Raw genomic sequence first — 22,628 nt, 5'->3', positions numbered from 1 at the left:
TGAATTCTGGAGGTAGAATTACATTAAAAGGTAAAGCTATTTAAACTAAAATCATTCAAACAAATTATGTAGCAGTAATATCTAGACTGTGAACAACCACAAAAAAAATCTTTAAATCTTCAAATAAATGCATTAAAATGTCAATAAATTCTCAGTGACAGTTGTGAGCACCAGGATTTTTGAAGCCTGGTAAATCCGCACTTAAACACTGCCCAACCTCTATCAGTTTAAATGTAATATTAAAAGTCCTGTATTACGGAAAATTGACTCTTGAGAGCGTTTAGGCATGTTGGAATGTTGTTACCTCATCAAAAACATACCTGGAGCTGTGTTTTGTTTCATTCACACATTTCACAACCTTTTATTATTAGTCTGTTTATATCTCCAAAGCTCAAAATGCTCTGTTCCACCCTGTGATGTCATGAAGCAATAGTTTAAGTTAACAGCTACCTTTTACATTTTGTTCAGTAAAGATCAGCAATTCCAGGGCTAAAATCATCCAAATGAATCTAGCAAAGGTGTATGACATTTAAAAACACAGTGGAGCACTTCTTGTATTACCACATGACATCACAAGGTAGAATAGAGTGTTTTCTGTTTGAGAGAAGAACTAAAAAGGATCTGTGTGCTAAAAATGTGTGAATGAAGCAAAACACAACTCCAGGTATGTTTTTGATGAGGAAACAACATTATAACATAGATCAGAAAATAGTGCAATATGGGCCCTTGAAATGTAATTCAAATAAAATAATTAAAGTAGCCCACTCCTGGATTCCATTTTTCCCCTTTTTTCTTGATCTTAACATTTTGATTGTTACTGTATTTATTGTATCTTCAATATCAGCCATGTGAAATGGAAACAGGAAGGGTGGGAGCCCTGAAAACAAATGATATTTGAAAACAGACCTGAATAGTGCAGTTATTCTGCACCACTGCATCTGGTGTAGAATATGATTCACAGTCAGTACTGTGAAGATTTTGGCAGTGGCATAGTGTCCATTTATTTTCATTCCTTTTGCCATAGGTACTCCTCTGGAATACGTATGGTGAATTTTCAGTAGAAAAAAAAAAAAAAAAAAGAGATAAATCAACCACCAAAGAAGCAGTTGAGCTTGTGCTGTAGCAAGATTCAGTCAAGAGTTTAATATGAAACCACACCTGCATTGCATTGTATGTGTAAAAAGCTTAAAGGTGACATAATAATACATGAATGAGGAGGAGAAGCTGTATACTCACATCTATGTTGCAGGATCTGTAACGCTTCCTCTCTCCAAGACAGTACTTGCCTTCTCCTGATGGGCTGCCAGACACAGCAGTTAGTGATCAAACTACAAGTAAATGAAACATTGCATCACTAAATATGTTGAGTGTATTTTGTACTTAAATGTATTTTGTGTTTGCTGAGTGTCTTTAATCAAGAAAAACATCTGAACACACAAGTTGTACCAATACTATGGTCATATGTTGACGCCAGTTTATAAAGTCAGTGCTTATGAAGCTATGCCTTATAATTGACATTGTGAGATGACAATAATTAGGCCAAAATGTAAAAATAATAAATCGACCTGACCATGTTGTATTCTCACTCTTCACTACTAGATGCTATCTACTTTACTGCTGTCTGATAGTGTGGCAGCACTTGGTCTATGAGCCTGAACTAAACAGCGAGGGAAGGGGGGAGGGGAAACGGGTTCCACATCTGCCATCTACTGGTTTAAAAAAAAAAAATCTAATAAACTTACAGATGGTAGCTTTAAAAAACTATACTACGATTTACACTAATTTCCAAAAATTACAAACATTTCCTTAAAAATGCATCCATGCACACATGCATGCGCACACATGCGTGCACGCGCGCGCACACACACACAAGTTGGGTTTCCATGTCATGATGACTTTAGATTGACTTATGTTCATTTCTTGAAGACCGATCCCAACCTCCACCATTGTCACTACATGCCTAACCCTTTTTAACACATATCTTAACTTTGTTAAGTTAAGTCCCATGTGTTTATACAGATTTTAGTCCCCACAATGTGATACTCGCCCATACACCTGTAGGTGGGACCTGAATGAGTGTGTTCCGCTTGCTGTGGCTTACTTTGCCTACTTACGCTGGGCTGTCACAGTGCCTCATGGACGAGGACACACCACCGCCACAAGTCCGACTGCATTCGCCCCATATGGACCAGGGTCCCCAGCCTCCATCTACGCTCTGAGGCCACGTCCCAAAGGCCACACACTCTCCTTGGTAGCACCACTGAAAAACATATAGACATTCTGAATTTAAAGTTATACTGGACAAGTTACTGTAGCATATACAGTTGAAACCAGAAGTTTACATACGCTATATAAAAAGATACATGCACTCTTTTTTCTCACTGTCTGACAGGGAATCAAACAAAACTTTTCCTGTTTTAGGCCATTTAGAATCCAGAAGGATTTTTTAAAGAAAAAATGTCATTACTTTCTTCAAGGTCAGAAGTTAACGTACATTTCATTAGTATTTGGCACCTTTCCCTTTAAACTGTATGACTTGGGTTAAACGTTTTGGATATCAGGAATTTTGGCCCATTCCCCCAGACAGAACTGGTGTAACTGAGCCAAATTTGTAGGCCTCCTTGCTCCTTGCCTTTTTAGGTCTGCCCATAAATTTGCAAAAGGATTGAGATAAGGAGAACCAAAACATTGACTTTGTTATTCTTAAGCCACTTTGTAACCAGTTTGGCAGTATGCTTTGTGTCAATGTCCAGTGGAAGACCCATTCGTATCCAAGCTTTAATTTCCTGGCTGATGTCTTGAGATGTTGCTTCAGTATTTCCACATAATGTTCTTTCCTCATGATGCCATCTATTTTGTGAAGTGCACCAGTCCCTCCTGCAGCAAAACAACACATGTTGTTGCTACCCCCATTATTTCACAGTTGGGATGGTGTTCTCAGGCTTCCCCCTTTTTCCTCCAAATGTAACAATGCTCATTATGGCCAAACAGCTCAATTTTAGTTTCTTCAGACCCCAGGACATGTCTCCAGAATTTAAGGACTTTGTCCCCGTGTGCATTTGCAAACTGTAATCTGGCTTTTTTATGTTTTTGTTGGCGTAATGGCTTCTTCCTGGCAGAGTGACCTTTCAGCCCATGTCGGTACAGTACTCGTTTTACTGTGGATAACGACACGACTCCAGCTTCAGCCAGCAAGCAAAAGGTATTTTGCTTTTGTACTTGGGTTGATATGCAGATTTCAGACCAAAGCACGTTCATCTGGGACACAGAACCCGTCTCCTTCCTGAGCAGTATGATGGCTGGACATTCCCTTGGTGTTTATACTTGCATGTAATTGTTTGAACAGATGAACGTGGCACCTTCAGGCATCTGGAAATTGCACCCAAGGATAAACCAGACTTGTGCAAGTCCACAATATCTTCATGATATCCTGGCTGATTTCTTTTGACTTTCACATGATGTTACACAAAGAAGCAATGCGTTTCAGGTGTGCCGTGAAATAAATCCGCAGGTGTGTCTCTAATTAACTCAAATGTTGGTATCAGAATGGCAGAAGCTTTCAAAGACATGACATCATCATCTGGGTTTTCCCAAATTGTTTAAATGCATAGTAATCTTACTGTATGTAAACTTCTGACTATGAAGAAAATAATGAAAAATTGTCTTTTCACTCATTATTTTGGCATTTAGCAAAATATAAATTATTTTGGTAATCCTAATGGACTTCTGGTTTCAACTATATATATATATGGCAATAGCTAAGAGAAAATTTCTGTGCTTAAAAGTAATATTATGACCAGCAGAGGGCGCATGAAACAGAGTTCTTTAAACATAGATTTTTCATGTATTATTATTATTTTTTTTAATGAGTGATCAATGGTTGAGCCAGTTTAGCATAATATCAGTCCCAACATTAGTTATGAACCATTGTTTTCCAATAGCAGATTCGCTTCTATTGTTTTATGCACAGACAACAGCCGTGTGTAAATCTGCTGCAGTGCTGTAAGCCTGGTGCTAAGCTGTTCAGAGTTTCAGAGGGGATCAGACATGCTCTTTTGTCTCTCATTTGTGTCAGTGGGTTAAGGTGAGGGCTATGTTGGGCTGCTGTCCTCTTTATGTTGCACTTCTAGATGTGACGTGATAACCACTCCATTAAAAGAAATGCACTGGCTTTGGATAGAACCATTATCCAATGTTTGATGAAGCACAAATCAAATATAAGCTAAACACTTGGATAAAAATTTGATATTATGCTAAACTTTTTCTTCCTGTGTGTTCCAAGTTATCTCTTCTTAATATGAACCCTGATCGTCAGCTCCCCCAATTCTGTGGCCTCTTTCTAGTGCACGCTGGGTGAGAAATGGCTGACATTCATATTCCTTTGAAGCTGTCCCTGACAGGGCACTGCTCCAAAGCAACCAGCTCAACCTGGGCCCCCCTATGTTGTCCAGGACCCTATCCATTGGCCCCAGTCCTCAAAGGCTCCACTGAGCTAATCGTAATCATGGATGACAGCTCGTGACACTCTTCTATTCTACTCTTTTAGACCTCGGACCATCCAGAGACAATGGCAGCTGTAATCCACGTTAAAACTGTCTCCCCTAACCTAGCCGCGATAAACAGGGACAGATGACCCGCAGCCTGATGGGTAACTGTGCCGCACTTCCAATGGTGCACAGAGAGGAACGTAATGAGACATGTGTATTAACAGTATTACCTACATTTGTATGTAACACAGGGAATACAATACATCATAGCAATGAGATCTGCACTTGAGTGAAATTTGGACAAAGACCTACCCCTTTGTCAATGCTGCCAGTCTGACACAGAGTTCCTTCAGCAGCAGGAATACTGTTAGTGACACAGCGGTTGCTTTTGCTAAGACACCAGAGCTCTCTACACACTTCCTAGGAAAGAAGGCAAGAGCAAGTTGGTCAGAATTATGTCAGTCAGAATGTTCAAAAGAATGGCAGTCATTTATTGGTAGCTGGTGACAGTTTTTTCAACAAGAACCCAAACAGCATTGTTGCAAACATTTGTACAACTCCAAATTTAATTTAACCACATTATGAGTGCTATACACCAAGGCAATAGTCCATATGCTTTGCATCATGGGGTCAATAGGTGCTCTTAATGTTCTTGCATGAGAAATGAAGAGTTTACTGGATCAACACCATGACTAATATTTGCTCACTTTTACCTCACGGGACTGTGACATCAGTTCAAGAAATCACATTTCTGCTTCTTGGGGGAAATCAAGATAGAGCAACAGGCCTCCCAAGTCTGAGATAAAGATGACTTGTAGGCCCAACAAATATCTGAGGTATTACTGAGTGGTCTGGATAAACATCTCCCCTCTACTCCTTCGTCTGGGAAATAAGGAGAATGCCTTTAGATTACCACATGGTGGGAGTGTGTAAGACAAAGTGGGAAGACAGCACTAAGTTGCCCCCAAATAAATAAGCCAATAAAGTGAACACATGTTACAAGAACAGCTCTTATATTTCCCTTTAAACTGAACTGGGTCATCCAACATATCCACTTCAAAGGCATTTATAGGACTATTGTGTATGGTAGAAGAACAAGCCAATGAAAAAGAGTTATGAAGCTGTGCAGAGATTCTGACCCTGGAGGTCAGTAAATATGCCATGGACGTGAAGCTCCTTGAGTCTATCCAGATTAAATAAAACGGCAAACTGCCACTATCACAGTACAGCAACTCCTGTCTGCCAGCTGCTTTCAATAAGCCACCCCGCCGCTCCTTTCACTATCCCAGCCCTGTTAAAAGGTCAGTGGCCCAGGCCTTAACTAATGTCGATGAGGACCTGATGGATTTACAACAAAAGAGAACAAGCTGGCAATAAAAAAGGCAGAGGCTGTGTATGGGCTTCACTAATATAACCATCAAAGGATGTTTGTATTTCATACCTCCAGCCTTCACTATTCTGTTGAGTTGCCCTGAGCATTTATTGGACTACTACACTACCCAGACAGAGCAAACTTCTGAATTTTGAATTAAGGCTTTGTTTAGGTGTTGACATGAGGCCCGATGCTGTAAGAATACATCATTGATTTGATTACTTTGAAATACTATAAATGAAATTAAATAAATGTTTGACCCTTGTCAATTTTTAACATCTTTGTTGAAAATATGTACAAAACAGCATTGCCTATATAGACCAAATGGTGTGCTTTACCTGGGTCATGTACAGAGCTTAAACAGGCAAGCAAATCATTATCATCTCACGAGACATATCAAGGATACAGTATAGTGTTAATAAGACACTAGGTCAGATGTATCAGTATTAATCAACAACGTCATCAAACAATTATCCATTTAATCAATTATTTACAATGATAAATTAGCCATATATATTGGTAATAATATAACTAGAAAACAACTATGAGTCTAATACTGAATAAATTAAACGCAGGTTGAGTAGATAAATGGGGACAAGAGCATTAAAACATTCAGTTTCTTACCCCATACTTGCACTGGCGTGAAGAGGCTCCGTACTGGAAGCGGCACTGCTCATCTGCATCGTACACCTGCCCTGGGGCCACAGTTGGGTACAGGAAATCTCGTTTTGGAGGTTCATTGTCCAGACATGTCCCTCGACCTGAGCTGTCAAAAATACAAACTCAAAATAACATTGATTACCAACACAAAGAGTCATTATTTGCTTGGTCCAGGGAGAAAAAAAATTAAAAGACAGGTTGCTTTATAAGTGACTATCTCTCCTTCAGTTACATCTGTTGATAAATGCAGAAGCTGTCAAGTGCTTGTGACGTGGCTGTCTTTCTAATTTGGCTTGTCTGACAGTAGTTTACCCTCCATAAGACCTGAACTTAAATACTAGTTAGAAAAAAATAGAACTAGTGATTTCAAAATGTGCCAGTTTGAACAACTTAAAAAAGGTAGACTCCTCTTAAAAGATGTTGTACTGAAACGTTGTCTCCTTCTAATCCAGTTCAATATGTGCACAGTTGTGTTCTGTGTTTGTTTTATTTATTAGAAAATTGAAGTAATTCTTGCTGGGGTGAAGAAAGAGGAATGTAATAGTGGTTACTGTTTCTTTCTGAGGCAGCACATTCCTTTGAAGGAGAATCTGACCTTAAGTATTTACTATAACACTGTTATTTCCAGCTGTGGCAGCTGCTACATGCAGAATGGCCTCCACACTCTGGAAAGGAAAAGTGGGCAGAGTGACAACAATAACGTAGTGCTCTGCTTTATGAGACTGCAACTGAAATCATGCAAGTGGTAGGTGTTGAGGGGACACCCTTTGAGTGCCAAAGCAGATCACAGAAAAGGTGCTACTTAGGGAAGGAAGAGATATACATTGTATGATTATTTTATAGTTAAACATATTTTCAGGCCAATAAAGCACTTTTGTCCTTAGTCCGCTGGTGGCACAGTATGAATGCAAATGTCCTGGACAATGTGTAGTACATTGGAATTTCTCACAGTATGACAAATAAATGTATACACTTAACATTTAGTATTCAATTACAGAAAACATGCATTCTTACTGTAAGCAAGGTTGCTTCTTCAAAGATCTGACCTGTAACTAGTGGAGTTGCCTACATGTCTCACTGAAAATAAATAAGTGTGTTCATTTGTAAAATATTGTAAACAAAGCGATACAATCTTCATGGAGACAAGCACCAGAGAAAAATGTAGAAAATATAAGAAGTGAAAACTGAGCACTTATTTTCTTTTTGGTGGCAGTGTCCTCATTAGATATTTGAGCCAAAAACGGACAGGAACCCAACAGAGAAGTGGAGAAGCAGCTCTTTGTATGCTGGCTGAAACCTGGCACACAACACTGTCATCTCTACCACAAGTGCTGCCCACAAAGCTCTCAGGCGGAAACATCATTTGACAACCGCAGCCACTTTTATAATCTCTCCTGGAGGGTCTCACCATAAACTTGTGAATGTATAAGCTTGCACAGGCTGCAGTCTTATAAGATAACATTTTAGCTTATAATCAACTAAAAGCTAATATTTTGTACTTTTTGTGTAAAGTTGTTTTACTTTTTGTGACTCAAAACCTTGTTGAACTGGTCGATGCAAACCAAACTCTCATTCTAAAGTCATATTTCAAAATAATAACTCGGAGAAACAATGTGGACCACTAAAAATGAAATGGTTTAAACAGGAAGTCTTTCATAGCATGGCTCAGATTGAATGATATTGTACTGAATGGAATGGACTTCCCATAGCCTAAACTTTAGTTCCCTGAACAAAATGATAAACAGTATGTTCCACTTTCATATAGATGACCTAGTGGAAGAGGGTTGTTATATTTGCAAATGGTTTTAGGCACATATGAACATCACATTGTGTGTAGACAGTTGCCATTGCAGTAAAAGTCTTCATTAAATTCTGACAGTCATTGTCTCAGCTACCCGTTCCTTACAAGAGTAATATATCGGTAGATGTGAGTTATTATATATTTACAAGTGGGCCTTTGAACTGAAGTTGAACTGGAAGACTGATATCAACCATTGTAGGGGAACATCACTTTGTCCTGTTCAGATCAACCAGTGGTGAGTCTGTCTGCCCAATGTCACTGTTCAACTTGGAACCTATGCCACCTCCTAAAAACTTTGTCTTCATTGATCGGTCCATAATACAGGGGAGGACTGACTGTGGGGCAGCTGGGCTAATCATCACTATAAACCACATTTACAAATATTGGCTGCTCTGATGGGCCAAGGAGGAAGGCAAAGAGTCATTATAAATTACCACAAAGGGGTTCAAAAAGAGACTGACTAGTTGTTGTGGATTATAAGTACAGACTTACTCTATATCACATATGGGAACATAAAATAAGCTAAATGTCCATGCATAACCACTCATATTCTTAGCATTTACTTTGGGATCTCTCCACTTACTCGAGAAAGCTGGTAATGTAGTCCTTGCTGCAGGCAGACCAAGAAAATGGATTGGTGTTGGCAGTTATATGAGCAGCCATCAGTTTGGCTGTTTCATGGCCTTTGGTACCACAAGAGTTCCCAATGCCATCATGGTTCATCCCAAAACTGAAAAAAGATAAATGAATAGAGGAAATGTTAGATGGCATGGCTTTTTAGCTCCTGGGTCCCACAATGACCATAGGTAACTTGAGTTGTGCAGTTCAAAACCAGCTGTGTGGACAAGATCTAAGGGTTAAGGGTCAAACCCTGTCTGGAGCTCAAGAAAGGCCTAATCACCACTGTGATTCCTGCTTGTCAATCAGCTTATGCAGGTCTGAGCAGGCCACAAGACAGACTCACTATCACTAACAGAACCCCAATCGCCCTTTTATCTATGGCTGAACTAGAAGCTAAGCTCAAAAGGAAACAAATGCACATAAACAAAAGTGTCAATGAAATTGATTATATATATATATATATATATATATATATATATATATATATATATATATATATATATATATATATATATATATATATATATATATATATAACCCTACTCATATGAAACAAAAACAGGCATAAACTAAGTCAGCACAAATAAATGAAGGTGATTTTTTTCCTACATTACCTTCAAATTGAATGAAATTATTCAATAACAAAAGTGTGATTGTTGTCAGCTGAAATTACCTTATGGCACAAGATTGATCTGGCAACTTTGTGAATACAAATACTGATACTGCTCAACATTTTGGATTTTTTTTTCCAAAAACAGAAATTCCCATAGAGTTATATAAGCCTTTGTCCTCTGTGTAAAAACTGTTGTTTGTCATTTACAGAGGAAACTAAATTACTCAAAAGCAACCTTTGAAATTGCAATTTTTAATATATTGCAATCTGTAGTCCTAATGTCTGGATATTGTATGTAAAAAAATCTCAGGTTACCACAAGATGTCAAAGTTCAGTTATATGTCTAATGTATATACCAAATCACACTGCACCGCCTGAACCTGTTTATCTAAGGCTGGCGTTTATGACATTTTACTCTACTCTTGAAATAAATCAACTCGCCTAAAACCCCCACCACGGCAGTTTTTTTTTTAAATCCTCAAGAAGCAACAGAGACTATTTTTACAACTGCCCCACAACAGAAGCAGACATGAGACATAATAAAGGAAATCACCATCTTGCTGAACTCTCCAGACGGGGATACATAGACTAATACATCATCATTATTTTGCTTTATATTCAAGAAAAAGGAGCCAGAGGTATGCTGACACTAACATTTGCATGAAGAAAAATGTAGCGATAAAAGTTCAAGCAGTCTGCTGGAGGAGAAAAAGCATCATACCAGCAGGTCTGATGGCCAAAGTTAGTACAGCAGAAAATACTGAGGTATGATGGAGTTTGAACATATGCTTAAAAGTGTAATGCTTCATCTGAGGCTCTGTATATTATAAACCAAACTCACTTATGGCCAATCTCATGTGCAATGGTAAAAGCAGAACCAAGGCCAATGTCTTCATTGATGCTGCAGCTTCGCTCTGGCTCGCACATACCAGCAACTGAGGCCAAACCTACGTAGTAACACAAAATTATCAAAAAACAATGAATGAGCGAATATAGTAAATTGAAATTACAATGGATAACTTCACAACCTATGCATTTATCCCCTTAAAACTTTAGAACCTTTCAGCAATAGGAGAAACAGTGTCACTATTCAGATGCAGTTCTTTAAAGATTACATCTACAGGTGACAGCAGTGTGGATCAAGTTACACTGCAACAGGTGTGTGCTTTGCTGCTATGCATCATATGAATCTTTAGGACAAGCACAATAAGGAACACACATTTTTGGGTGGGATGTTTCTGAAATTAGATAACTGGGGAGATTAATTGGGTAAAGGTAAACATTTAAGGTGTTTTCTCTCTAACGCTAAGAGTGAAATGTGCATAATTTCCAGCCCCATGATTACTCAGCGACCCTTAAGGGCAGAGGTGTGACCTGGGAGCATGATCCCTCAGGGGCAGAGGCCTGGTGAGACAACGAGGAAACAGAGCAGATGCCAGGGCAATTAAAGGGAAGGGGGAATGTGACAAATGCGGTCAATCTGTCAAACCACCCCCGAAGTCACAATATTACCTCTAAGATATACTATGGTGCCTGAGGGGGCTTTTGCTGCAGATAAGATGGGGAAAGAAGGATTGGGTAAGTAGATTTAGGATGGGGCCAAGGGGTATCTTGAAGAACCCCCAATGACTACCAAAATATCACCAGCTTTATCTTCCTCTTCCATTTTCCTTTCAACTTTTCCTCTAATGTCCATCTCCTCTTCTGTTACTACCCTCTACTCTTTAAACTCCCCTTTCTCCTCCCCCCCGTCTCGGTGCCTGACTGCCCAATGCATACCTTTTTCCTTTCTCAGTGCAAGTGTAAACACCTTAGACATACTGAGGTTACAGGCCAACAGCAGGGGCAAAGGAAAAGAAGAGGTGCATAGTGTTGACCAGGTCTATGACTTCCAAGAGACGTAGAGCAACAAGTGGATTTAGAATAACACAGGTGAAAACATAAACTGTCTGGATGCAGCACTTTCTGTAGGGAATATAAAAGTGTGACAAAGTTGTTAAGCTTACCTAATGTACCGCAAGGTTTGTTCTTATAGGTGCATATGTCATATCTGTGAGGCAAACAGATGAATTCAGTCAAATATTTTTGTTTGTTTGATATTTAACTTTTTTTTTTGGCATTTTAGCAGTTTATTCAATTCCATCATAGCTTCAGACGCCATATACTTTTTTTTGTCTTCATACTTTCAACCGCACCTCCTGAAAGAGTTGTTTATTTAGGTGTAGTCATTACTCTGGTTCATTCTATCCACTGTGGTGAGTATGGACATTTTTTGACTGTCAATTTCTCCTCTTGGATACTTCAGAAGTTGCCCCTTTCCCACAAGAACATTTCATACCCTATTCAGGAAATGATTATTTTTTATTTATTTCCCTAACAGTGTCTTTTATTAAAGCGACAGGTCACGTTTCAAACAAACAACAATGCCTCAAATTCCTATTCAACAGAGATTCTGACATGGAAACAATCGAACTACAACAGTCACCTTTATAGAGACAAATGGACAAATGATACTCCACAATTTTTTCTGCCAGAATCCATCATATTGCTGTATGTTTATTGGGACAAATCCAATTTATTAGGAGAAGATAATAATTTGTTTTTACTAATTAACAATAACAGGCAAAATTACATGTTACCCAAATTAAACCAAATAAAATACCAATATGCATATTTAAAAGTATATAGCACCTGATGGAAGGAAATAGAAATGTGATCAAGTTTGACAAGAAAAATGCTAATTGCTAAAATTAACACAATGTATTAAACAAATTAATTCACTGTAGGCTTCAGTAAGATGTGCCTATACACACACACTTACCTTGTGATTAGTACAGCATTGTCATGATGAGCCATGCCATTTTCAGGGATACTGTTGCCACTGCTGTGATGAGAGAGAATAGATTTCTGCCACTTACAGAAACTATCCAGGGATTTGTCAGCATGGTGGTTAATTTCTAGGTTAGGCTGCAGAAGGACAAATTTAAAAATGGTATGCTTGCACTTTACAAAAAATGTTACTAGTTAAGTTAAAGCAAATGATTAAAAATATTGTAAGTTCTGCTATAACAGTATTTTAAATTTCATACCTGATCTTCTGTTAGAACAATCAAACGGGTGACTATAATGTTCACAACATTTCCTAGACTGGCATCACGATAAAGTTTGGCAACCTGACCTCCAGAAAAGAATGAAAGGCACAAAGTCAGACATTTGTATTCAGCCCCGTCGACAGAAATTGATAGGAAGAGAAATTTCTGGCCTCCTAAGACCCTGGTGCCCAAGACAACAGACCCCTTTGTCTACCCAGTCAACTTCACTCTTTGCATCTTAAGTTATAAATAAATATAATCATAAACAAAACAAAACACTTACAATATTCATTACGGACAAGATGTAGTGCTCAATATCTTTTCGTCCATGATAACCGACCATCATTTTATCAGCAACAACTAGAGTCTCCACAAAGCGCTCAGTACTGACAGAGCGCCTCTGCCTGTGGGTGCTATTGGACAACTCATTTTGTGAAGCAGGTGACTGGGAACCACTGGAGGATGTTCTTAACTGACAAGATGCACTCAGATCTGTAAACAACATGTGCAGTCATATAGTTAAGCCCCAATTTACAGAACATTAAATACTGCTGCTATATATACGGCTTAAGTAGGCAATACAGTGATAACCAAGTATTTGAAATGCCCCTTTGAACCTTACAGGCCTTTGCTTTATGACCCAGATGCTCTGGGAAAAAGCTATAAGATGGTACATGTTAGGGCATGCAAGCTTCCTGGTGAAGACAGCCCTTTCTCCGTCTTACAAGACCATGGCCCAAATACCTGCCTTACCATCTGGTTCTTTTTTCCAAGTTGTCATATTTCTCCGAGACCAGATTTTAACTTTAAAATCTAAAAATGTAGTAATAGTTGGTTTTGTTAAAATGCCAAGATTTCTATAAACGTCTGGGTGAGTGAAATTTAAAGGGGCCTTTTACAGTTGATGGATGTCTGTGACAGCCTGAAGGGTATCCAGACCAGACCTAAACACAGCACACAAGAGGCCTGGTCATGTCTACCAAACACCAAACCGATGCTTCCTCTAACCAGCTATTTAAATCATTCTTAAGCGTCATTTCCACCCACACAGAGTCCAAACCCAGATGGAGGTGTACCAACCTGAAAGGCCACAGCTGAACTCCTGGCTATGCTCTTGTGGTGAGGGAATGGCAGACATTTTATAAATAACATGCTGCTGTGCTTCATCCAGGTTCCATTCTGGCGAGTTTGTCAAGGACATGTTCTTTAATGGCTCTATTAAATACTGTTCTTCCTCTGTTGTTATGACACCATGCTTTGGAGTAAAGACAAAAAGAGAGATTAGAGCTTAATTAAACATGAGCACAGACTTCTCATCTGTAAAAATGTGTGAATACTTTGACTGAAATGTGTCATATTTATATTTTAAACTAATGATTGTAAGAATTGTCATGAAGGACTACATTAGACTACAATAACAAAACTCAAAGATGGTTGTCCATAGATAAATAATCAGAAAACCAAATGAACCAATCAAAGATTAGCCTGCATGTATGTAAAACTAACACAATATTACTTTTACAAACCAACTTTAACACTGTTAATTAGGTTAAATAAAAGTGAAATACTTTTTAGCCCTGGCTCTGAAATATTGTCAAAAATGATATGGTAGTAGGTTCTGTTACACACAACAGCACTTGCAAGATAAAGACTTTTATATTATGCAAGCCAATTACATTTTATATTATTTTTTCTTGTTATATTTGCACCAAACTGCAAAAGCACACTTGTAGTTTGTGAAATTCTCAAACACTGGCAAGAGTTTCTGACTCTGTTCTCTGCCAAACATGTGCCATGGATATGAATGTAAAAGGATTGTCACAGACATATGCTATGACTTTGTGATCACTTTTATGAGCTTCAATATAAAAACTCAACCTCAAACGAGCAAAGGATAAAGTTTAAAAATACAATATTATGCACTTTGGAATTTGGCCAATTTGAGTAGCATTTGAGTGAAGTTAAGTCAAAAAGCATGTTGTACTCACCAAGCCTTTGCAATTGCTGAGGGCCACTCTGGATGTGCTATACTGATTTTGCAAGAATCCAACATAGTGACAGTTATCTACCATGTTATGCCGCCACTCCAACCCTTCTTTCCCCCAATACTCCACAGTAAAATGTTCTGACATCAAATGAGGGTTGAGTGTCAGGTTTAATTGAAAGTGCTTTCCATAAGCTGACAGGCTATAGAACAGCCTGGACTCAACGGGGTCTTGCAGAGGTTGTGGTCCAAATGAAGGATCAGCCAAATCGCGCCTCCACCGACCTGATTGTTTATGTTTCACAGTATAGCTCAAGAACTTGCCATTTTCATCCACTCGTACCGGGACTGTCAACTGATAGTGCTGTAGGTATGACAGGAACTCCTCTTTTACACAAAAAGTACATGCAAGTTAGACACAATACTACATAGAACACTTGAATAATGTAAGATTAATATTAGCCTTACCTTGAGAATTGTATGACAGCCTGTTGGTATCTTGAAATTCAGTAGCAGCCATCACCACCAGGCTCAGTGTCCAAGTCAGCATCTTCCACAAAATTTCCATAATTCTGGGAAGCGTGTGACATGGGTGGGACAGAAGCTGCTAGAGAAGGTCTACAGGCAGACAATCAGTTGGATGACACACCATAACAAGCCCATGGTCTGTCTCTGTAAATGCTATGAAGTGTCTGTGGGCCAATTTCTAGCTCATCCAGGGCTCAGATTTCTTCTGAAAGCCAAAGCTTCCAAGTCTTATTGGCGTCTAAAGTCATGTCTGGTAGCAACACTGTAATCCACCAGAGACGCCTTTGTTGGGTAGTCCTTTAAATGGGGAGTTTGTCCTGAACAATCCATCTGAGTTTCTGTGAAAAGATTACATGCACATGTTGGTTAATCTAGGTTTCTATGGCTATTTGCTGACCAGATGCAGGTTGCTTAGGTTTAATTGGTTCTTTAGATCTCCGAGTAAAAGACTGTGAAAATTGTGGGCTAGAAGTGGATCGTTTAATTAATAGGCTGTTGAATTAAAATACTTCTAGATTGTTATACAAATGTGGAAAAAAAGAATCAGTTGGGGGTTTTTTTAACTCTGTTTCCACAAACTAAATCCAGTATTCACCGAGCTGCAACAAAGGACAATCACGAATCAAGGTTTAATGTTAAGTTACTACTTTCTGAGCACTGTATATTTCTCCAGCTCAGACTCGCCTAGTCCAGACAGCAGTGCTTCCCACTTGGCCACCATGACCCAGACATTGGCAGGCGGCCCGCAAGAACACCGGCATAAACTCAAACAGAGCTGCAAGCCTGCAACCACAAGAAACTGCGTGACATCACATCAGAGAGCTGGATTTGTTTGAAAAGATGAGTCCCCTGTCTGGTGAACTCGGTATAGTTAACCAGAGATGCAGACTTGAATCAATCTTTAACAATATGCAGCTGAGTGAGATTTAAGTTAACAAAAACTAATAAAAACGTCATCTTCGTGATGCGTGCAATAAAAATACAGTGACTCAACTTAAAAAGGCTCGTTGGTGGTTATCCAAACATGGCAATGCTGTAAATATATAAAGAGAGTTAAAGACACAGGCCTACCAAGATAAACTTCATCGTCATCTTCAGTCCAAATGCACAGGATGACCACAGAACAAAAGCTTTGCGCTCCGCAGATGTAGCGCACTCCCAACGCTGCGCCTCTCCTGAGCTCATCTCCTATTGGGTTCAGTCATCCTCTGAAACCGCAGTGTCGCTGTCTTCAGATCAGACGCCCAGACACTGAACTCAAAAAGTTACTCAGCTTTTTAAGTCTTGGATATGGTCCAGCAGAAGGCTCTATTTTCAGCCTATCAGTCGTCTTTATAATCTTGACTTGGTGTGGTGTGCTCAGGGGGCTTAGGAAGTTAGTTCAGGTCGCAGCGAATTGTCAAAGTACATGCACAAGCGCAAAACTTTGTCTTGAAGCTGCTCCTCGCACAAACGTTGCAGAGACCGGGTTATGTCCCTCTCCCGGACACCTTCAAATTAGCAGCTTTTTCAGAGGGAGGTGACGTCAGTGCAGATGTGCCTCTCATCAGCTGTGCGCATGTCCATCACTGTTACTCACCTAGGCTGCAGGGGCTGCAACTTTTCAACTTAATTCTAAAACATCCTACAAGCAAACTCATACAGTTGGGCTATAATATCATCTAAAAACACAATTTCCACGTCATTAGCCCATTTCTTTTGAGTGGTACTTTAGTTTTAGAAAGTGGTTATCATTCATCACTGCAGTTATATCAACAACAACAAAGCACTCTTAGCTCACGACCATTTAAACTCCTATCAGTCATTTGTTTTAAATACAAAATGTTGGTTATTTTAGTTTAAGCTGCTAATTGATGGCTGGGGTCTTCAGTGTGTTGCTCGTTTTATGGGAGAGAGAGACATCTTGTGGTCTGAATGATAGTGACACCATGGCACTTCAGACCACTAAAACAATCTTACATCCAAGTTTTAAGAACAAACTTGGCCTATGCCCCACTGAAACTTAAAAACACACTTCAGTAACACACATTTAAGCATATGATCTAAAATGGCCCCATGTCTGTTACCTCTGTTTAAAAAGTGTTGCATTAAAAAAATAACCTGCTGCACTCTCAACACAACCCCCAAGAAGAGTATGTAGGTTAATTACACCAACTATAAGTAATTTGCCACTGACATAAAACAAAAACCAATGGCAACAATACATTAACATGAATACGTTATGGCAGGGCCAAGAAAAGTTGCTACCAATAATGCAGCTTCAATCATCTTGCGCCACATTTAATTGATGAAATCCTTGCACTTCCTCTTTACTTGCATTGTGTACACTTTGAAAAACGTAGATGCACCAATTTTGTCAAAGTTCCTTATTTATTAAATATTTTGTCCTTTTTGAAAACCATGCAACAAATAAGTCAGAAGTATTAAACTGCAAAAGCTTAATAAGTACAACAGGGGATTTAATGAATTCTAATTCTTTTAAACCATACAACAGTGTCAAATTGATTAGGTCACATGCACAAGTTTTGTGTGTCACATAAAATGAAAGACTGACCATACTGTAACTGTCAATATAAAATGCAGGGATTGCAGATATAGAGAATATCTTCTCACTCGGCCCGACAAATAAAGGGGGATATTTGAAGTTAGCTACTTAAAAGAATTACTGAGTCATCTGTGTCTCCATTGCTTGTGTGGCCCATTCAGGAGCTGCTTGTCGGATCTTCTCTAGCAGGTTGTTCACTTGGAAACAAAGAGATTGTATCTGTTTGTCCCAAGTGGGAAGAGGTTCACGGGCTGTTCAAAGACAAAAAAAAGTAATCAAATCAAACATGTTTACATTGTGGACTTCGCAGAGATACACGTGTGCACTTACTTTCAAAGTGTACAATGCCATCAATTTGATCAATGAAGCCATTCATGCGTCCTTCAGTAATCATTTGAGAAGCAATTTTCTCAGCCTTTTAGAAAAAAAGAGAAGCTGAAATCTCCTAATAACTAAAACAAAACTCAATATTTTATTTTAAGACATTGTTAGCGACACAGATTTTTTGTATCGATTACTTCTCTTCTGTCCTACCTTTGCTGGAGGTATTTCCAACAATGCCCCTAATTCTTCAAAAGTTATGTTATTGTAGAGTTTGCTTGCTGACAGCAAGTTGTGTTCAATAACAGCTCTGTCCAGGATGCTGGATCCTAAGGAGAAAATGTTAAATTGTGGACAACATAGCTTCAATTTCAAAATTCAGGTACATAACGCACATAAAGTAAGCTGTAGTCAGAATCAAGTGTTGCTAGAATTATGTACAGTACATATACAATTAGCTTAACCAGTTTCTTCAAGTAGGTCATTTCAGTTTGACATGGAAACACTTCAGAAAATGTACTCACCATCTGCTGTGGTGGCTTTCTGATGGGGCATGAGCATTGCAGCAAACTCCTGCAGCTGGTTTCCTCGAATAATGCGATCCAAATACATTTTTTCCAGTATACCATAGGCCGCCAACTGTTGGCAGCGTTCATCTTTGAACAGAGTGGCCAGCATGCGCGAACGCTGCTGGCCTTGAACATAAAATATCCCAAACAAAGTGAATATCATCTAGTTTTCACAAGTTTACTTCACTCAATCATTAAAGAGGGGGTATTTTACTCCTATGGGCACTTTCGTTTTTGATTCTCTGAATCTTGTCACTCCCCCTTCACAGCACTATCACAACACCATCAGTGTGCATCCCACTAATGAAGCTACCGCACATCAGATCAGGTTTTGTCAAGTTATTGTGTACAGTTTTGTATCATGCTTTTCTATTTTTATGGAGGATTGTCATGTGGGAGCATGGATGAGAGAGATAGCAAAATTTAGAACATGATAGAAAGCTAAAACGTGATAGAAAGCTAAAAGATAAATAAATCTACATATTACCCCCTCTTTAAAGTATTGCATTAAATACCTGCAGAAGCCAGTATAGTACAGTTGAGAGCATGTTTCAGTGCTTCCAATCGTTCACTTTCATGGACAATTGACTTGTAAGACAGCTCATTGTATCTTTGTGCAGCTTCAATAAACTTCCTCCTGAAGTCTAATACTCTGGCATAGCACACCTACAACAATGTAAAATGACATAGTAATTCTTTCCACATACAGTTGAAACCACAAATTTACATACACTGTATAAAAAGACACATACTTTTTTTCTCACTGTCTACCATGAAATCAGACAATTAGAAAAAATATCTCAGACTGCTAAATGCCAGAATAATGAAAGAAGGATTTTTAAAGACAATTTACTTTCTTCAAAATCAGAAATTTTACATTTTATTAGTATTTGGTACCATTGGCTTTAAACTGTATGACACCTTGGATATCCTTGGATATCCTCCACAAGCTTCTCACAATAGATGGTGGGAATTCTGGCCCATTCCTCCTGACAGAACTGATGTAACTGAGTTTGTAGGCCGCCTTCCTTACCCATGCCTTTTCAGATCTGCCCATACATTTTCAATAAGATTGAGATCAGGGCTTTGTGATGGCCATTCCAAAACATCCTTAAGCCACTTTGTAACGGGTTTGGCAATAAGCTTAAGGTCACCGTCCATTTGGGAGACCCATTTGCACCCAAACTTTAACTTCCTGGCTGATGTCTTGAGATATTGCATCAGTATTCTTTTCTCATGATGTCATCTATTTTGTGAACCCCTGTATTTCACAGTTGGGATTGTGTTATCAGGCTTGCAAGCTTCCCCCTTTTTCCTCCAAATGCAACGATGCTCATTATGACAAAATGGTTAAATTTTAGTTTCGTCAGACCACAGGACATGTCTCCAAAAATTAAGGTATCTGTGTGCATCTGCAAACTGTAATCTGGCCTTTTTTTATATTTCTTTTGGAATAATGGTATTTCTGGCAGGCTGGCCTTTTAGCCCATGTTGCACAGTACTCGTTTCTCTGTGGATAACACACTCACCAGCTTCAGCCAGCATCTTCATCAAAAGTCTTTTGCTTTTATTCTTAGGTTGGTATGCACATTTTGGATCAAAGCACCTTCATCTCTGGAGCACAGAACCCATCTCCTTCCTGGATGGTTTGATGGCTGTACACTCCCATGGTATATATACCTTCATATAATTGTCTGAATAGATGAATACCTCTTCCTGATAGAAGCCGTGTGTTTTCAAGTGTGCCTTCAAATACATCCACAGGTGTGTCTCTAATTAACTCTTAACTGTTGTCAATAAACCTATGAGAATCTTCAAAAGACATGACATCATCATCTGGGTTTAAAAAAAATATATCTTAAAAAATCTTTTTCTCATTATTCTCTCATTAAGCAAATAGAAATAATTTGGGGAATTGTAATTAATCTAAAACAGGAAAAGTTTAGGCTGAATTCATGTCAGACAGTAAGAAAAAAAAGGTATGTGTCTTTTTAAAGAGTGTATGTAAACGTCTGGTTTCAACTGTAAATACTGCATACTTTTCAATTTTTACCTTGTAATGGATCTGCAATTGCTCATTTGAAGACTCATTTTGTAATAATGAAGCTCTGTTTATGTAGGCTTCAGCCTGTACTGGATCGTCATCTTCCAAGTAAAGTCTGGCGATTTTCAAGTATGTATCCAACTTGTAGTCAACGTTATACTGTCTTATAGATGAGAAGTTACATGATTAGAGCACACAAAAACAATTTATTATAATACACTGTAGAGAAACTTATAAAACACTTACTTTTGTCCCGTTTCCAAAGGAATTCCAACTAATACCTGGGCAGCATTTCTCCAGTCTCCTTCCTTTTCATAAATGGTTGCTAAGTGTTGTCTGATTGAGGCCACCTAACAATTATATTATTTAATGAATACAAAGTAATAATGCATGGACAATATTTTTTCTCAATAATCAGTAAACAAAAAACAAACAAAAAAGTTTCCATTACTGCTGTCGAGTTTTGTTTTGCATGGATCACTAGATTTTTGTTATTAAAAGGTGTTCTATGCAGTTTCAAACCCATAGTCTTAGTTGAAATTTTAATTGATTTAATTGATCATTTTTAATTGATCCAAAAAGCTTTTCAAAAGACTGGTAGTGTTTTTCTCCAGAATTTCCTTTTTTTTTAATAAAAGGTGGTATTGATCCAGAACCTTTGGGTAAACAACACCACTATGGCATTATTTATCATAATGGTGGTGTTGAAGATGACTTCTACTTTTGTATTCAAGAATAGTGCCACATCACCCGGTCAAAATGATTGTGTTTTAGGCGGTCTAAACCCTTGTTGATTCTATCCAGATATGCCAGTGCCTGAGACCAAGAAATGTTTTAATCTTTCACAATGTATTGTTAAACCATAAAAGACATAGCCAGACATATTGTGTTGACATTTACTTGTTCCTCAAAGGAGATGACCCTTGGCTGAATTCTTTCCAATGTAAAATGATAAACTGCTTTTGCGGTGGCATCTGGCAGGTTAGGCAGATGAGTGCAGAAGTCAGTTAGTAATTGCCTTGAGATTACAAGACTGACATTTTCATTGACCACTGAAAAAGCAAACAAACAAACGTCTTACAAACAAGATGAATGCACCACAATGAGATACACAGATGAGACATACTTACTTGCTTCAACAAATGCCTTCAGGGACTCCAGCTGGTCAGCACCTGTTAACTGAATAGCTTTTTCCAAAATCTGACGATATCTAAACACAAATGTATAAATGCATACATGCATAAATGTATAAATGTATATATGTATAGATAGAATATATAGATACAGATAGACAGATAGATAGATGCAATTAATAAAGACATACATAATAATAACACTGAATTTTCCATCTTAACTTTACTTTTCTACTAAAGAAGAAGAAAAAAATATATTTTATTTGCCTTGCCAAGGCTAACCAGGCTCTACATGTAGAAGCAGGGTAGCTATAATTCGCCAAAAACATCTTGATTTTTACATTTGGGGATTTCTGTGGCTAATCACTATTCGCCATTGAGTTAGCTTAGCTTAGCTACTGAGACGTTCATATTCACAATCGAGCCTAGTACATGCATATCTTGTTTGTGTGTGTGTGAATACTAACTTGGCCGCTAAGTCTTTATGAGATCCACTTGAATTCATCAGTTGTGAGAGCTCCTGTTTCACTTCAGAGGCCATTCTTTCCCCCGCTAAATATCAACAACAGCTAGCTAAGGTGCAGCTTCTCCTTCCTCTAATCTGAATTCCGACAGACTGGTGTAATGCTGCCCCTCATGGACAATTACGCTACACTACACCCTTGAATGCAAACCACCGGTGTGGTGGAGAAAACAAGTACTAGAATAAAAACGTAATATGTAATTGATAAAATATTTGGGTATGTTAGAAAAAAAAGCCCTTATGGACGAATAAATAATTATTTGCCTTTCCTTCATGTTTACAGCATGACAATGTGCATGCATATTTTATCCATGAATCAGGTTTGACCCATACAC

At 38.4% G+C, this 22,628-nt stretch overlaps 2 protein-coding genes across 2 annotated transcripts in view; both read right to left on the bottom strand.

Moving 5' to 3' along the window:
* Positions 1-16,636, bottom strand: part of adamts6 (ADAM metallopeptidase with thrombospondin type 1 motif, 6) — a 29,833-nt gene extending 13,197 nt beyond the window's left edge. Inside the window, exons 1-14 of the mRNA XM_033989413.2 lie at positions 16,230-16,636; positions 15,099-15,496; positions 14,635-15,017; positions 13,727-13,901; positions 12,930-13,138; positions 12,644-12,727; positions 12,376-12,521; positions 11,561-11,604; positions 10,396-10,501; positions 8,904-9,050; positions 6,484-6,625; positions 4,800-4,907; positions 2,115-2,260; positions 1,237-1,300 (exon numbers count right to left, since the gene is read on the bottom strand). Of these exons, the coding sequence (XP_033845304.1) occupies positions 1,237-1,300; positions 2,115-2,260; positions 4,800-4,907; positions 6,484-6,625; positions 8,904-9,050; positions 10,396-10,501; positions 11,561-11,604; positions 12,376-12,521; positions 12,644-12,727; positions 12,930-13,138; positions 13,727-13,901; positions 14,635-15,017; positions 15,099-15,198 (1,854 nt within the window). The 5' untranslated portion in view covers positions 15,199-15,496; positions 16,230-16,636. The remainder of the gene's footprint in view (positions 1-1,236; positions 1,301-2,114; positions 2,261-4,799; positions 4,908-6,483; positions 6,626-8,903; positions 9,051-10,395; positions 10,502-11,560; positions 11,605-12,375; positions 12,522-12,643; positions 12,728-12,929; positions 13,139-13,726; positions 13,902-14,634; positions 15,018-15,098; positions 15,497-16,229) is intronic.
* A 964-nt stretch (positions 16,637-17,600) lies between these two features.
* Positions 17,601-22,371, bottom strand: cops4 (COP9 constitutive photomorphogenic homolog subunit 4 (Arabidopsis)). The gene is made up of 10 exons (XM_033989893.2): positions 22,238-22,371; positions 21,768-21,847; positions 21,538-21,689; positions 20,884-20,987; positions 20,647-20,800; positions 19,109-19,259; positions 18,549-18,719; positions 18,238-18,353; positions 18,034-18,118; positions 17,601-17,954 (listed from the first exon to the last, which is right to left on the bottom strand). Exons 1-10 carry the CDS (start codon positions 22,309-22,311, stop codon positions 17,821-17,823), a joined length of 1,221 nt encoding a protein of 406 aa, XP_033845784.1. The 5' UTR covers positions 22,312-22,371; the 3' UTR covers positions 17,601-17,820.
* Between the last annotated feature and the right edge of the window lie 257 nt (positions 22,372-22,628).

The sequence above is a fragment of the Periophthalmus magnuspinnatus genome, chromosome 23 (assembly GCF_009829125.3).
Source record: "Periophthalmus magnuspinnatus isolate fPerMag1 chromosome 23, fPerMag1.2.pri, whole genome shotgun sequence".
NCBI classification, from domain to species: Eukaryota; Metazoa; Chordata; class Actinopteri; order Gobiiformes; family Gobiidae; genus Periophthalmus; species Periophthalmus magnuspinnatus.
The sequence above is the reverse complement of the archived record's forward strand: the minus strand, read 5'-3'. Positions and strand labels throughout refer to the sequence as shown.